This window comes from Camelus bactrianus, chromosome 34 (assembly GCF_048773025.1).
Source record: "Camelus bactrianus isolate YW-2024 breed Bactrian camel chromosome 34, ASM4877302v1, whole genome shotgun sequence".
Lineage (NCBI taxonomy): Eukaryota > Metazoa > Chordata > Mammalia > Artiodactyla > Camelidae > Camelus > Camelus bactrianus.
In genome coordinates, this window is record NC_133572.1 from 15,856,050 (window position 1) to 15,874,617 (window position 18,568).

General features: G+C 35.7%; 1 protein-coding gene and 1 pseudogene across 7 annotated transcripts in view; both read right to left on the reverse strand.

Moving 5' to 3' along the window:
• Window positions 1-18,568, reverse strand: part of DNAI7 (dynein axonemal intermediate chain 7) — a 58,876-nt gene that overhangs the window by 21,248 nt on the left and 19,060 nt on the right. For all 7 annotated transcript variants that reach the window (XM_045510302.2, XM_045510301.2, XM_045510304.2 and 4 more), the window contains 2 exons: window positions 15,810-15,913; window positions 13,830-14,142 (listed from right to left, as the gene is read on the reverse strand). In XM_045510302.2, coding sequence (XP_045366258.2) covers window positions 13,830-14,142; window positions 15,810-15,913 — 417 coding nt within the window. The remainder of the gene's footprint in view (window positions 1-13,829; window positions 14,143-15,809; window positions 15,914-18,568) is intronic.
• On the reverse strand, window positions 8,792-9,532 carry LOC141575940 (cytochrome c oxidase subunit 3-like; annotated as a pseudogene).

Below are 18,568 nucleotides of genomic sequence, written 5' to 3' on the forward strand. Positions count from 1 at the left end.
TAACTGAATTTCCATCGACAGAGGTAAGTCTTAAGAGACACGTGGATGTCAGGCAAAGTGGATGAGATGATGGGAGGAAGGGGATTTCATGACGACAACAGAGCAGGTGGAGTGTCACTGAGGCTTATCATGAACTTTCCCCCTTTAAAACCAAAAAAGGAAATAAACCGTTTCATATTCTATTAGGAAAGTAATGTGTGTTCTGTACTTATTTACTGGAAACTCAAATAATACAGAACTGTAAAGAGAACTTAAAAAATCACCGGTACTTTACCACCATCCTACCTTTTTCATACGCTCTCCCCCACCACCAAGGTAGCCACCATTTGGCTAAATAGCCTGCCAGTGTTTTCTACGATTTCACAAATAGGTATTTTTTTCCCTCACAAAAACAAAACCCTGCTGCAAATACAGTTTTGTATCTTGGAAAAATACCTTAACAACACATCTTAGGTATTTTTCCATATAGAAGCATTTAGGTTCTAGTCCAAGATGGCAACGTAGGAGGATCCGGAAGCCATCTCCTCCCACGGACACACTGAATCTACAGCTGCATATGCAACAGTTCTCTGAAAAAAAACCCCAAACTGGCTGAGTGACTCCTACACATTGGCAGAATGAGAAGAAGCCCACACTGAAGCGTGCAGGAGAGGCCGCAATCGCACCATGAAGCCACCCCCCGACACAACCCATGATCAGCAGGGAACTCACAAACACGAGCTTCTCCCTGAGGACTAAGGGTTTGAACCCCACGTCGGGCACCTCAACTCTTAAGACGTGCACCTGAGAAACTAGCCCCCAAAACATCTAGCTTTGAAAGCCCATCAGGCTTGGCTCCACCAGGCCCACCAGGCCCACCAGGCTATATGAACTGAGAAGCAGTTCTTACAGGGCCCCTGTGCGTGGACTCACCCCTACCAGAGGCCCAGCGCAGAGGCATCCAACTGAAAAGCAACACGACTTTCTGTGAAAGAGGCTTATTTGCTTATCTTAAAGCACAGGCCTGAGGGGCAGGCATCTAACACACATCTCGGGACCTACTGAATTAGTCTCCGACAACGGAGGCCAGCAGGCACGATATCTTTGTGCTCTCTTTCTGCTTTGCTCCAGATCACCAGTACGTCCCACGAGGAAGCTTGTACCCAAGAGACACCTCTAGATTGCCTGGCTCTGGTGGCCAGCAGGGTGCACGTCCACAGGTCCCATAGGACTGAAACAAATGAAGAAAGAGTTCTTAACTGGCTACCACTCCCAGGGCACAGCAGAGGGGCAACAGACCCAGGAGCTCAGTGCTTCTGTGAATGAGGCTTTACCTTCAGAGCTGTGGCCTGAGGGGCAGGCTTCTAAATGGACACACACCTAGGGGCCCAATGTATCCTCTCCGGAGACCTCAGGAGGCAGGCACTACCTCTGTGGTCTCCCTCTGCTGTGCTCTTGCTCACCAGTATTCCCAGGAGAAGCTTGTACATGTGTCTGGTACCCTGGTTTTTGTGTTTGCTGCCCAGGGAATGGCCTGGTTCTGGTGGCTAGAAGAGCTTGTATTCATGAATTCAACAGGATAGGAGCAAAGTAACGAACAGTTTTAAACCAGCTATCACCTCAGGGCTCAGCTCAGAGGCAGCAGAAACTCCCAGAAGACTATCTCCCAGTCTTCCCCTGAAAGATGCATATCTGCATACTTTAAAAGCTGTTGCTTGAAGGTCTGGCTTCCAATCAGCCTGAACCCAGGTCCTGAGTGAGCTCTTCCCTTTTGGGACACTGACAGGTCTTGAACACCCTCAACTGCCGGGAGGCACTGAAAATATAGTAGACACTTGGACAATCACAAAGAATTGAGAGACAACCAAGAGCTAGGGCAACCTTGAAGGATAAATGTCATCTCCTACAGGAGGCCACTCCTTCAATACTGGGAGAGGTGGCTGATTTATCTAATGAATACAAAGAGTCAAGGAAAGTGAAGAAAAAGAGGAATGTATCCCAAACAAAAAAACAAGATAAAACTTTGGAAAAAGACCTTAATAAAACAGAGATGAATAATTTACCTGACAAAGATCTCAGAATAATGGTCCTAAATATGCTCACTGAGCCTGGGAAAAGAAATTGATTCCTTTCTGAAGGAACACATTGAGAATTTCAACAAAAATAAGATATAAGAAAGCACCAAATAGAAGGCACGGAGCTGAAGAATACAGTAACTGAATTGAAAAATACAACAGAGAGGTTCAGCAGCAGACTTGATGAAGCAGAAAAAAAGGATTGGAGAACTTGCAGACAGAGCAGTAGAACTCACCCAAGCAAAAGAAAAAAGAGTGAGAAAAAGTGAAGACAGCTTAAGAGACGTATGGAACAACACCAACATTTACATTATAAGGGTCCCAGAAGGAGAAGAGAGAGAGGTGGCAGAAAATTTATTTGAAGAAATAATGGATGAAAACTTTCCAACCTGGGGAAGAAACAGACATCCAGATCCAGAAGTCCAGAGAGTTCCAAAAAAGGTAAATTCAAAGATGCTCACACCAAGACATACTGTAATTCAAGCGTCAAAAGTTAAAAACAAGGAAGAATCTTAAAAGCAGCCAAGAGAAAAACAACATGTTACATACAAAGGAACTACCATAAAACTATAAGCATATTTTTCAGCAGAAAATTTGCAGGCCAGAAGAGAATGGCATAATACATACAACGTCCTTAAAGAAAAACAAAACAAAACAAAACAAAACAAAACAAAACAAAACAAAAATGCTCTATTCAGCAAAGCTGTCATTCAGAACTGAAGAAAAGAGTTTTCTAGACAAGCAAAAGCTAAAGGAGCTCCCCATCACTAGACTGGCCTTACAAGAAATGTTAAAGGGAATTCTTTAAGCTGAAATGAAAGGGTGCTAATTAATTACAGGAAAACATGTCAAAGTATAAATCTCACTGGTAAAGAAAAATATATAGTAAAATTCAGATTAATGTTGTAAAAATGGTAGGTTAATCACTTACAAAGCTAGCGTGAACACTAAAAGAAAAAGTAGTAAAAATAAATATAACTATAATAATTTGTTAAGAAATACACAAGATAAAAATATGTAAATTGTGACGTTGAAAACAAAATGGGGGGAAAGAGGTGGGGAGGGATAAATTGGGAGTCTGAGGTTTGCAGACATTAACCACTATATATAAAATAAACAATAAGGTCCTACTGCATAGCATAGAGAATAATATTCAATATCTTGTAAGATACAATAATGAAAAAGAATATGAAAAGGAATATATATACATGTAATTGAATTACTAAGCTATATGCCAGAAACTAATACATTGTAAATTGACTATACTTCAGTTAAAAAAATGATTAAAAAAAAGTAAAATGTGGTGGGGGGAGTAAAAATGTAAAGCTTTAGAATATGTTCAAACTTAAGTTGTTATTAACTTAAAATAGATTGTTATAAATAAGTTGATTTATGTAAGTTTCATGGTAACCACAAATCAAAAACCTATTGTAAATAAACAAAAGATAAAATAATCTAAGCATACCATAAAGAAAATCATCAAAATCACATAGAAAGACAACAAGAAAAGGAACAGAAGAATTAAAAAACCACCAAAAAACAACTACCACAATAGCAGTCAGTACATACTTAACAATAATTACCTCAAATGTAAGTGGGCTAAATACTGTCAAAAGACATAATGGTTCAATGGATAAAACACAAAACCCAGCAATGTGCTGCCTAGAAGAGACCCACTTTAAAGACACAAACAGACTGACAGTGAAAGGATGAAAAGAAATATTCTGTGCAAATAGAAACCAAAAGAAACCTGGGGCAGCTATACTTTTATCAGAAAAATTAGACTTTAAGACAAAGACAGTAGTAAAAGACAAAGAAGGTCATTACATAATGACAAAGGAGTCAATCCAATAAAAGAATATAACATTTGTAAATATTTATACACCTAACATAGAAGCAACTAATATACACGACAAATGTTAACAGACATAAAGGGAGAAATAGAAAGCAATACAATAATGGATAGATCACCTAGGCAGAACCAATAAGGAAACACTGGCCTTAAATACACATTAGACAAGATAGACTTAACAGACATATACAGAACATTCCATCCAAAAGCAACAGAATACACATACTTCTTGAGTGCACAGGGAACATTCTTCAGGATAGATCATATGTTAGGCCACAAAACAAATCTCAATAAATTTAAGAAAACTGAAATCCTATCAGGCATCTCTCTGACCACAATGGTATAAAACTAGAAATCAATTACAAGAAAAATCCAGAAAATTCACAAATAAGTAGAGATTAAACAACATGCTACTAAACACCCAATGGGTAAAAAAAAAAACAAAAAAAAAAAAAAACAAAAAAAAAAACCAAAAGAGAAATAAAAAAAATATCTTGAGACGAACAAAAATGGAAATACAACACATCAAAACCTACAGGATAAGGCAAAAGCAGTTAGTTGTAAGACAGAATTTCACAGATAAATGACTACATCAAGAAACAAGAAATATCTCAGATAAACAATCTAACTTTATACCTCAAGAAACTAGAAAAAGAACAAATGAAGCCCCAAATTAGTAGAAGGAAGGAAATAACAAAGATCAGAGTGGGAATAAATGAAACCGAGACTGAAAAGATAATAGAGAAGATCAATAAAACTAAGAGCTGCCTTTTTGATAAGATAAAATTAACAATGCTTTAGTTAGATTTACCAAGGATAATCCTACCCTAAACCCCAACCCCAGCCCATACCTTACCCTTACCTGTACTATAAACTCTAAATTAACCAAAAAGCCATAAAATTACATATCATATAACCATATAGCTATAATCATAAACCATAAACCAAACCATAACCAGAAATTAAAATCAGAACCATAAACCATAAATTGTAACCAGAAACTGAAATCAGAAAATAACCAGAAAGAATATACCATAACTAGAAACCATATCCGTAAGTCTTCAGCCATAACCATTAACCATAATCAAAATGTAAACCATAAATTATAAACCTTATACCGTAATAAAAAATTCTAACCTTAGCCCAGCCCAGGGTCAGCTTGCATACAACCCCTAGCCCTAGCCCTCTAAACCACTAATGCCAACCCCAATTTAAACAAACCATACAAAGACATCATAAAAAGAAAACCACAGATCAACATTCCTTCTAAATACAGATATGAGTCCTTCACAACATAATAGCAATAGGAAACCAACAGCATATTAAAAAGATTATGCATCATAAGCAAGTGTCTCTACACCAGAAATTCCAGGTTGTTAACGTAGTAAATCAAGCAATGTAATCAATTATCAAGTTAAAACCAAGCAATGTAATACATGACAATTATTGCATGATCATATAACCTGATGCAGAAAAAGCTTTCAACAAACACCAGTGCAATTTCATCATATAAACACTCTAGAAAGTATGAGGAAAAGGAGATTTGTTCAATATGATACAAAGCATTAGACAAAACACACAGCAAACATCATGCTCAACGTTGAGGACTGAAAGGTTTACCCCTGAATTCAGGAACACGGCCAGGATGCTGGCTTTCACCATTGTTATGATATTCTACCAGAGCAATGAGTAAAGACGTGAAAGGCATCCACATATAAAAGGAGAAAGTAAAACCATGTCTATTCACAGACACAGATGACAGCATCTTTTATATATAACTTCCCAAAGAATCAGCACAAAATTATTTGAGCTAGTCAACTAATTCAGCAAAGTGAAAGGACAAAATATAATACACAAAAATCCATTTATTTGTAATATACTACCAATGAATAATCTCAAAAGGAATTTAAGAAGACAGTATCATTTTAAATAATGTTAACACTAATAAAATATATAGGAATCGATTTAATCAAGGTGCAAGACTTATACCCTGAAAATGATAAAATAAGGCTGAAAGAAAATCTAAATAATGTGAACACATCCCGTGGTGATGGAAAGATTTAAGATGTCAGTGGTACATAATATGATCTATAAATTCAAGTGATTCCTATGAAAATTCCCAGAGGCTTCTGGGAAGAAATACACAAGCTTATCCTAACATTCACATGAAATTTCAAGGGACCCCAAGAAACCAAAATGATCTAGGAAAAAAAAATCAAAGTTGGACTTTCACTCTTCCCAACTTCACATCTTAGTACAAAGCAACAGTGAATAAAACATTATGATACTGGTATAAACATATACATATAGATCAATTGAACTGATTAGAGAGTGGAGAAAAAAACACATCCATCTATAGTCAACTGATTTTTGACATGGAAGGACATTAAATTGAGGAAAGGATGATCTTTTCAACAGATGGTGCTAGGCAACTGGCAATGTACAGAGGGATGAAATCAGACTCTTACCTCACACTACATATAAAAATTAACTCAAAATAGGTAAAAGGCTTACTTATTCAGCCCTCCAAACCTTGTGGGTTCTACATCCACAAATTCAACCAATTGTGGATCAAAGGTATTTACCCCCCAAATTCTAGAAGTTTCCAAAATGAAAAACTTGAATTTGCCTTGCTGGCAACTATTTATATAGCATTCACATTGTATTAGGTACTAAGTAGTCTAGAGATGATTTAAAATACATAGGAATATGTGTATAGGATATATGCAAATACTATGCCATTTTATATAAGGGACTTGACCATCTGCAGATTTTGGTATCCACAGGGTGGTCTTGGAACCATTCCTCCACAGATACCGATGGATGACTGTATAAACTATAGAAGAAAACACAGGGATAAATCTCCATGACCTTGGATTTAGCAATGGTTTCTTAGATCTGACACCAAGGCACAAGCAATAAAAGAAAAAATAGATAAATTGGAATTTCTCAAAATTAAAAACTTTTGGACATCAAAAGACACTATCTAGAAAGCAGAAAGACAGCCCACAGAATGCAAGAAAATAGCTGCACATTGTATGTCTGATAAGAGTCTGTTATCCAGAATATATTGAGAACTTTCACAACTTATCAACCAAAAGACAAACAAGCCAATTATTAAAGTGGACAAAGGACTTGAATAGGCCCTTCTCCAGAAGAGACATACAAATGGTCCAGAAGCACATGAAAAAATGTCATTTTGCCAGGCAAAACCCTATAAATGGTGTTGAATCCATGGGCAATATTAAGGTGACAGCCCCTGCAAAACCTTCAAAGTGTTTGGATGAGGACAGCTCTGATGATGACAAGTGCCATGTGGCTAATGGAGGGGTGTGTGAAGACTGATTTTAAATCTGTTTGACGCAAACAGATTGAGCTACTTATAATTATTTCTCATAAGGATAATGTAAGGGATGGATACACTATATAGTTTAAGGTTTAGGATTACTGTGATTCGTGGTATACCGCAGCCAAGTTTGAGCAGTCTGGCTGCAAGAACTTCCAGCCTGGCAGCAAGGGATTCTGCACGCCCTCTGGCAGAGGTGTCACTTACAGAGGGGCTGTTTTGCTATAAGTAGAAGCTATGATGCATGCTAATCATATGACAATACTGGATCAAGAGTTAGACTGTTTGGGCTCAGTATTGGATTATTAAAATGTTTAGTGAACCTAAAATACTTTGGATATATACTAGAGCAACTAGACGTCGAAGAGATCCTACAAGTGTGTAAAACAAAAAGTAAATTTCTGCATTGAGTAGTTCTGTTTGGTTTCCTCAGCAAGAAACAGTAATTAACGTTGGGACTAGTTTTGCTTCAAGTAAGATGGAGAGTAGAATCAATTCCGTGGCTGTGGAAGTTATTAGGAGTACCCATAGCATAAACAGTGATATATAGGATTCTTTTGCACTAGTGATTCTTTAGATCGGTGCAACTGTCTGGCTGAGAGTATTAATGGTAAGAATCCTGTTGTTAAGCGTTCGTAAAGGTGCTGACAGAGAGTCAGAGAAGACTGATGAAAAGTTAAGACTGTTGTCATTAAATTGGTTAAGAAGGAATAAGCTAGTAAAACTAACTAGTAAACTGAAAGTTGTGGTATCAATTCAAATTATATTGTTTGTTTATAATCACATTTGTGGTATTAATAGTTGGAATAATCATTTTTAAAATTGGAGAAGGTTGAAATTTTGCATGTAACCAATGCCATAGGTGTTTGATACTATTACTAGCAGGGACAGTCTTGTGTAGCTTCACAGGCTGTGAAAACTAGTAAGATGATTATGCAAGCTAGAGTGAAATGAGTATTTAGAATGATTAGAATGATAATATTATTTCTTTCAGACACAGTAGGGAGGATATTAAGTGGGATCAATATATTAATAGCCCATAATGGAAACTGTAAATGCTAGAATAATATTTGTGTAGACTAAAGGAACTTGATAATTATAAATTTAATCATAATTTAATGAGTCAAAATCATTTGTTTTAATTTAAACTGATTATCATATTTAGTCCACTCTAACCCCTTCCGAGTTCACTTGTAGGCTCATCTGATTGCTAGCAGTGAAATTAGGATTAGTGCTATAATGGGTATTGTTATTAGATTGTCTGGGATACTCGGGGTAGGGGCAGAAGATCTAGGGCAATTTCTAGATCAAAGAGGAGAAACGCAATGGCCACAATGAAAAACTTTGTGGAAAAAGGTAGGCATGCTGATCCTATAGTGTCAAATGTGCATTTTTAAGCACTTGATTTTTCTGTGTTTGTAGCTGGGGAAGGCAGAATTCGATAAATACAAGTAACGGGGCTAGTAATATATTCATGCTAACATAAGGTTTATTCTTTTTTGAATTGTACTGAAACCAGCTGATTGGAAGTCAACTGTACTAATTAACACTAGTGGAGATGTATGGGAATAGTTACACTACATCTATGAAGTGTCAGTATCAGGCAGCAGCTTCAAACCCAGAACGATGGTGAGATGTAAAATGAAACTTTAGGAAGCAGATGATTAGGAAAGTAGAGCCAATGATCTTGTGAAGACCACGGAAGCCTGTGGCCATGCAGAATGTTGATCTGTACACTCCATCTGAGATTGTAAGAGGTGTTTTCTAATATTCTGAGGCTTATAGTGGTGTAAACTCCTACAGAGATTGTAAGAAAAAGGGCTTGAAGTATATGCTTACGATTTCCTCCTACCAAGCTGTGTTGAACTCAGGTAATAGATACTCCAGAGGCCAGTAAGACAGAGGTCTTGAGAAGTGGTACTTCTAATGGATTTAGGGGGCGAATGCCTATTGGTTAGCAACCACCTAAATTCAGCTGTAGGGGCAAGACTTGAATGATACAAGCTCCAAAGAAGCCAGTAAAAAAGAGAATCTCTGAAATAATAGGATTATTCCATATCAAAGTTCTTTTTGAACCATTGGTATATGATGGCCTTGAAAATGTTTCATCATCATTGGTATATTGTTAAGATGTTGGTTAATAAGCTCAAGGATAATAAAAATGTTGAGTTTAAATGGAATCATATGACTAGACCAGATGATATGAGAAGGCCTGAGAGGGCTGCTGTAAGAGGTCAGGGGCTGGGGTTTATGACAGGTATGCATGGCTTGGTGGGTCATTATGTGTTACTGTGTACATGTAGAGGCTTACTAGCAGGGTGAACACATAAGCTTGAATAAGGGCTACTGCAAAGTCAAGGGCAGTGAGCAGAAAAAGAATAACAAACGTATTGAAGGCTGTGGTAGGGTTAATGCTTACTAGGGCCAGGACTGCCCCTCTAATTAAGTAAATTAATAGGTGGCCAGCTGTGATACTAGCCATTAGCTGTATGGCTAGGGCTATTAGTCGTATAAATAAGCTAATAGTTTCAATAATTACTAGCATAGGGATAAGAGAGAGACTGGTGCCCCTTGTAGTAGAAAGTGGGCCAGAGATGCTTTTGTTTTATGGTGGAAGCCAGTAATTACAGCTTCTGCTCATAAAGAAATTGCTATTCCCAGCTATACTGAAAGTTGTGTGGTGGGTGTAAATGAATGTGGTAAGAGACTATCTTATACCATATACAAAAATTAACTCAAAATGGATTAAAGACTTGAACATAAGATCTGAAATCATAAGACTCACATAAGTGGTGAATTCCTTGACATAAGTCTTGGCAATGATTTTTTGGATTTGACACCAAAAGCAAAGGTAACAAAAGCAAAAATAAACCAGTGAGACTACATCAAATTAAAAAGCTTCTGTATAGCAGAAGAAACAATCAACAAATGAAAAGGCAACCTACCCAATGTGAGAAAACATTTGCAAATCAAGTATTTGATAAGGGGCTAATATCCAAAATACATAAAGAATTCATACAATTCAATAGCCAAAAAAAAAAAAATTCCAAATAAAAAACAGGCAGAAGATCTGAATAGACGTTTTTCAAAAGACGACACACAAATGGCCAACAGGCACATGAAAAGGTGCTCAACATCACTAATCATCAGGGAAATGCAAATCGAAACTGCAATGAAATATTACCTGTTAGAATAGCTATTATCACAAAGACAAGAAATAAGTGCTGGCAAGAATGGGGAAGAAAGGGAACTCTTGTGTGCTGTTGGTGGAAATGTAAATTGGTACAGTATCTACGGAAAACAGCATGCAGTGTCCTCAAAAAAATTAAAAATAAAACTACCATATGATCCAGCAGTTCCTCTTTTGGGTATTTATCTGAAGGAAACAAAAACATTAACTCAAAAAGATGGATGCACCTCCACATTCACTGCGTTATTCACAATAGCCAAGACATGGAACCAACGTTAAGAGTTCATCAGCAGATGAACGGAAAAAGAAAATGTGATATATACAGACGATGGAATAATATTCAACCACAAAAAGGAGGAAATCTTACCATTTGAGACAACATGGTGGACCCTGAGGATGTTATGCAAGGTGAAGTAAGTTAGTCAGAGAAAGATAAATACCAGATGATCTCACTTTTACATAGAATCTAAAACAAAACGCAGATACAGACAACAGACTGGTGGTTGCCAGAGGTCAAGGATGAAGGTGAACAAAATGGGTGAAGGTAGCCAAAAGGTACAAACCTCCAGTTAAAAATAAGTTCTTGGGATGAATGTACAACATGGTGACCACAGCTAATAATACTGTATTTTAAATTTGAAAGTTGGTAAGAGAGATCTTAAAAGTTCTCATCACAAGAAAAGAATTGTAGCTATATGTGGTGATGAATGTTAATCAGACTTATTGTGGAGATTATTTCACAGCCTATAGAAATATCAAATCACTGTGTTGTACACCCGAAACTAATATAATGCTATATGTCATGCATATCTCAATAAAATTTTCTAATTACAAAAATCTTTATCATTTGAATGGCTACTATTTGAATATTTTATAATTTGCTTAATCTATGAACTATGTTTGCTACTATAAAAAACTTCAATGAACACTGTAGCACATTCATTTTTACTTACTTATCCTATTATTTCATAATAAATCACTAATAGGTACATTTATGTGGTGCCAAATTTCCATTCAGAAAGACTGTACAAATTTACACTTTTAACAACAGTGGGTGAAAATGCCTGCACCCTCTCATGCTCAAGCTGGTAAGAAGTGGTACAATGTCAGTTCCAATTTGATTACTTATTTGGTTATCTTTTCATATTTTTATTGGCTAGTTGCATCTCTCTTTCTCATCCGTCTACTCCAATCCTTTGCCTAGTTTTATATTAGGAAATGGTCTTCTTATCAATTGTATGAGGTTTCTTTTTTTTTTCTAACTTAACTGGAGGCACTAGGGATCAAACCCATGACCTCATGCATGCTAAGCACTCGCTCTACCACTGAGCTATATACCCTTCCCCGCCCCTGTGAGTTCTTTATATTAAGATACACCATTTGTTTTCTATGTTTCAATATTTTTCTCAGTTCATTGTCTTTCAACTTTATTTACAGTGATGTTTATTTGGCTATCCAAACGTTTGAATCTTTTTTTTTTTTGTGGTTTTGGTTTTGATGCACTGATTAAATAAGATCTCGTAAAAATGATAAAATAACTCCCCTACGTCTTCTTCAAATACTTTTATTATTTTATGAATTTTGATTAGTTTAGTTTGTTTTTATATTTAAACCTTTCGATTCATTTTTTTAATCTGTAGACTGAAGCATAAATGGAAATTTATTTTATTTCAAATCTTAGCCAGCTATCTCAGTGCCAATTATTATGTTAAATTCATCCATTTCCTTCTTGCTTTCTGGAATTTCTTTTATATAGAAATCATTTTATCAGATCAAGGCCAAACTTTTGGTTGGTTGTTTGTTTTGTTTTCGTTTTTTTGGTGGGGGGAGGTAATTAGGTTTATTCATGTATTTATTCTTAGAAGAGGTACTGGGGATTGAACCTAGAACCTCATGCGTGCTGGGCATGTGCTCTACCACTTAAGCTATACCCTCCCCTCAAGATCAAACATTTTTAGATACTCTCTTTATACAATAATTTTGATACCTTTTTATTTGATCTTTGTTTTCATGAATTTTCAATCATAAATCCTACCAAATTTTAAGTTTAAGGGTCTTCAGTTAGTTTTTTACTGCATATTTAAATAATGTCACATCCAGGGCTGATTTACTCATTCTTTATCCCCCCTGCCCTTAGAAATCAGTATGTCACTTCCACTCACATCTTATTAGCTAAAGCAAGTCACATGGTCACACCTAATTTCAAGGGCGTGAGGAGGGTAATCTTTCCATATGTCCAAGAAAGATAAGAAAATTAGAAATATTGATGAACTTTTGTAAAACTAGCATGTTACCTGAGAGGTAAAATGAAATTTCTTATTGTAAAAGCTACCAGATTGCTGAGAAAGCATTTAAAAGTGACTGATTTTAAAAGAAGAACAAATTAACTTTTTTCCCACCTCTAAAATATCAGCTATATACAGTTTTCTCGGTTTTCCTCCCCTATGCCTTTTAAAATTTTTCATGGTTGTAATCATACTCTAAACTCTGTTGTTTGTCTTATCCTTTTTCTATTTTGCTATAGAATCATTATAATTTTTGATGCTGGTGTAATCAAATAGAATTTCTAAATGGAATTTTTCAATTAAACATGTTCTTAGAATATCTTAATAATCCTTATTATGATTTGAAATTTGTATTCAGTTTAATTCTTAATCCTTACCTGTGTTTAAAGAAAATAAACAATAAACCAGCACACTTCATATCTTAAGTACTTGTAGGAAAACCTGGTCCTTCCTAAAATGCAAATTGTTTATGGCTAAACAAAACAGCTGCTCAATTCTGAGAAAGTATTACTAAATTCTAAAAAGAGACAATTTATTCTATCATAATAAGTAAGTAGCTTGAAAATCCTGGAAATAGAAAAAAGAGCAGAAACCAACTAACGGAATATGATTATTAAATTGCTCAAATAATATATTATTATATCTAAAGATGTCACATTTTAAGAGGAATGTAACAGTTTTTAAAATATCAATTTTAATTTTATATAATTACCTTACAACACCAAAAGCTGATAAAGTAAGAGTAACGTAAGATAACCCTTCAGTTTGTGAAAGTATTTATCACAAGTTCCCTTAAATGAGTTTGAAGTATAATAAATACACAAAAATTAAATTGCTTCAAAGCTTTTCAGGATTGACTCTAAAATAAAAATGACCAGTTCCTGTGCTCAACTTTACGATGTTGGAGCAACAGGCTCAACTATGAATAGTGACTATAAATAGAAGGCAAGAAAAAAATTATACATTCAAAATTGAGCCACTGGCAAGAAAGTGGCTTTCACACAGTTGCTAGTTGTTAGAAAAGAAATCTTGAGATGCTTCAAGGGAATGAATTTTTCTTCATTTGTTACATGAAGAAAAATGTACATATCAAGGGTCCTACCGTTTGTCTTTCAGTATCATCTTGTTCCTCCATGACTTTTGTTTCTTCCTCATGAACTGAGTGAGACTCATTTTCTTGTTGTTTACACTCTTCTTGGAGATTTTTGCTGATTGCTGCTTCTACACTCTTTACTTCACCTTTGACAAAGGGAGTTACTGTGGAGGGGTTTTCCTGTGATGCTGCTGGAACGGGCCTCAGCGGCGTGACGTGATCATAGTGAGTATGCAGGAGTCGCAGAGCAATGTCAGATGTTGCTAGTATCCTTGGAATTTCAAATCCAATCTGTGTCTCGGAGAATCTGACACTTCTGTACCTGTCAATTAATTTAACAAAAAGGATGAGGCTCTAGGAAATTCTAGATCTCTTGTGAAATTATATACCTAAGCAGTATTTCTCTCCACTTTGATTTCACACTAGTTCTGAGTCCCAACCCGCACTTGCTTTCTGTGCAGCATTTGAACCAGTTGCTGATGATACCCTTCTCAGAACTCTCTTAGGATCTATGACTCCATTCTCCTTTCCTCCATCTCTGGCAGCTCTTTCTGTTCCTTTCTATGGCCTCCTTCCTAACTATCCCTTAAGTGTACACGTCACTGAGCTCTCCATCCTGGGCCCTCTTTTCTTCTCCCTCTTCATATGCTCCCTGCATATTATCATTTGTATGGCTTCAATTATTATTTATATTGCCAGGAGTTTTTAGCATGAGTTTTACATTTCCTAGGGGAAGCATCCCTGAATGAACTTTAAAAGGTCCAAAAATGCCCTTACATATGGGTGAACATATGTAATCATTTAAAGTTCTTAAGAATCTGTGACTTCCAAGAAGTTAAAGACTATTGATCTATATGCTACAGACTCCCCAGAATATATACCCAACTCAGATTCCTCTCAATGGCTCAGACAGTTGCACTCTGATGTCTCACAGGTACTTCAAACTCAGCAAGTGAAACACTGAACTCGTCACCCCGACCACCCCCTCGCCATCACAATCACCATCACCACAAAATTTGTTCTGCCTCCATTATTCCTTATCTTAGTAATACGACACCACCTAATTCTCTTCTTAAACCTGGGTAGTTAATATAGGGCTACTCATACTTTTACTCTTTTTAAATTATACAGATTAATTTCCTTCACTTCTATATTTAACATATTTTACAATGAAAAAGGTTATATTAATATATTGACTTCGATTAACCCACAGAGAATTCTGTAGCAAATTGAACTTTGAAAACAGTTCGTTCCTTCCTTTGACTAAATATCAAAAATAAAGTCCAGTTTTTCCCATTGTCATGTGATCAGTCTTTTCAGAGCTGGGACCAGAAACTAGGCCTCCTAACCTCTATTCTGGTCACTTCCCCCCTAAAACTCAAGGCCATACTAACTCAATTAATTTGAAATGTTTGAGATAAAGCAGCAACTGAGTGGTCATGAATTTACCATTATCTCTATCATTCCTCAGAATGGTATTACTTGTTGAAAATGAATGATTGGGGGAACAATCTCTTAAATACATAAAAAATAATAAACGTGAAAATCTTATTTTTAACAGTTCACAAAGATAAATTTTTGTTTGTTTGTTTCAGATTGCCATGTAGAAAGCACCCACCACTTCTACTTTTTGGTGGGGAGGGAGGTTAAGTGTGAAAAGAAGAGGAAAACCTGGTATTTATTCAGTGTGTATTTGTACTAGTCACCGCCCTATGACCCTTACATGTGTTAACATTTAATCCTCAGCCCAGTCCTATTAAGTGACATAATCATCACTTTACTGCTGATACACTGAAGCATAACAAGTATGCTAAGTAAGTTGCCTAACATAAATGGCAGGTCTATGAGTCAAAGCCCAGTTGGCCGACTTCCTAACATGAGATTTTGTAAGTATGCTATGCTGTAATGCGACAGGCCTCTGCCTGGTCATCCCGATGTGACCCTACTGCCTTCAGACCTCCAGTATCCACAGTATCACCCATGGAATACCTTGGATTCTTCTTGAGGTTTGCCCACACATAGAGAGTAACATTTTCATCTTGAATGACTTTTTCCATATTTCCACTGTCCAGATCTGCTAAAGTACTAGCTTGCTGCAAGAGGAAAAGAAAACTTTATAAAGATTAGAGGCCTCATAAGTTATGCCACTTAGATAAGCTATCCTATCACTTAGGTGTTGGATCCCTTCAATATTTAAAAGAGTAAGTTGGGTAAAAATGAGGTCCAATTAAAACAAAAAGTTGTTTTAAAAAATATTCGCTAAACAAAACTTATTCACTTAATTAAGTGTGCTTCCCCTTGTTCACTCAGTTTCTCTTAAGGTATCTAGGGACTGACGTTGCTCCTTTATCCCCAGGTAGCCCTTGTGGGTTACACTTAGGCTACCCTTTTCAATTTTTACATTGTCATGACTTTTCATTTGAGCTACATAATGCTTCTTTATCCTTACTCTATTAAAATGTACATTATGTTACTGCAGAAGTTAGCCTATTGCTGAACATACCAAGTTTAGAAAACAAAATATCCAGTTGATAGAATCCAGATGAATCATGTGTTTTACTAGTCCAATACCTGATATCCAACATTAAACATACAATTTAAGGATGCTCTTAAGAATTTTTTAAGACTAACATAGGTTGATGCCTATGGCTTAAGAAATTAGCTCTCTTAAAGGCTTTGAATAAGCCAGTATGTATTTGGTTCCTAGAATGTAAAAACCTAAAAGTTTCTTCTGTATAGCACAGGGAACAATATTCAATATCTTGTAATAATCTTTAATGAAAAAAATATGAAAATGAATATATGTATGTATATGCATGACTGGGACACTGTGCTGTACACCAGAAATTGACACATTGTAATGGACTATACTTCAACAGAATAAGTAAGTAAACAAATAAATAAATACTGTTACTTCCAAATTAAAAAAATAAGTATTGGGGATTGAATTTATTGCTAATTTTTTAAAGAAGTGATTATTCTCCCATACTTTTTTTTTTCTGACACTAACTTTCCGAGGCATCCAGGATAGTTGCCTTGTAGAGCTGTTCCACATTGTGGATTTATCTGGTTGTTTCCTTATGGTTTAACTCGCTTGTCTATCCTCTTCATTTTTTGAACACTGGACGTTAGGTGTAGGTAGTTTTAATTACATTAAATGAACCATTTCTGGCAGGAAGGCATGGTGGGTTATGTTGAGTTCTTCAGACTGCATTGTATCAGAAGGCATACGATGCCCCACTGTTAACAACGTGGACTTGAGCACTTGGTTAAGGTGGTGACCACCCACCTTGCAAAGTATGTTTTTTTCCAGTCAGTAAGTAATCTGTGGTCTAATACTTTGGCAGTATGAGAATAATGTGTTCCTCAACTTTTCACCTAATTATTTAGGTAGACATTGATGATCTTTATCAATTATTACACTGGGAATTGAAAAATGGTGATTTTCTACCTGACCATTCCTTCCACATTTATCAGATGGCATTCCTCTGTAAAGAGCTGTTCTCCCCAACCTATCCCCCAACACCACTTTCCGCCTTCCTTTTTGGAGTATTACTGTAGACTGATGCATTTTTATTTATTCAACGTACTATCATCAATTACAGTCATTTTTCATTCTGATATTCAAATTATCCCAGTGGGAGCTTCTTTAAGCCAGTCCTGTCCCTTTGGATATGACTCCATTAGTCTTTCAGTATTTACTTGCTTTCTGGCACAAGATTACTCAACCCCATCTTTCAGTAACCCCAGCTTTCACTTCCCCTGCCCCAAACCTGAATCAGCCATTTACCCCAATTAGACCTGGTTCCTTTATATGGAATAAAAAGAAATCTCATTCTTACTGATATTTTCATTACAAATTTAACACTATGATATTCTCTCTAATCTTTTTAATATAATGTATCTTTTTTCTCTTAAAGTAAAAATCTTGATTACTAATAATTATAATACATTTCCTTACTGACTTTCTCTTACAATATAAATAAAATAGTTGCAAAATTATGAATATTACTGTTAACAATAAATTTAGTGATGATTAAGCCTTCTTTGCAGTTTTTTTCTGGTAATTAGAGCATATTCTGGGAGAGGGCATAGCTCAGTGGTAGAGTGCATGCCTAGCATACATGAGGTCCTGGTTCAATCCCCAGTACCTCCATTAAGAATAAATAAACCTAATTACCCCCCCAATAAAATTAAAAAATAAAATAATTTAAACACAGAAAAAAGAGAATATATTCTACCAAGACTATAAAGGTGACTATGTTCTAGATCAAAAGAAACCCAGAGACAAAACAGCCAAAACTAATGTGTGACCTTAGATTGTTTTCTGATTTAAAAAACAAAACAAAACAAAACAAAAACAGCTATAGAAGATACTCATGGCATGACAGGAAAAATTTAATATGGACAGGTATTTAAAAATTTAAATATGGATAGGTATTAGAATATATTATGGAATTATTACTTTTTTAGGTATAATAATGGTTCTACAATTATTTGGATATTATCATTAGTGCTAAGATATTTGGCAAAAATAGAGTAATTACCAATCATTGTAATCTTGTGTCAATTGATTCATTTAGAGTGAATACCTAATTTATTTTCATAATGGTCCCAGTAAACCTCAGCAAGTATAAGAATAAAATCCTGTACCTTAGTTATATTGATAATGTTTTATTTCTTTAAAATATTTACAGTTGTTAAATGTGGATAACGACATGTGTCTTAAATTATTCTACTGACTTTCC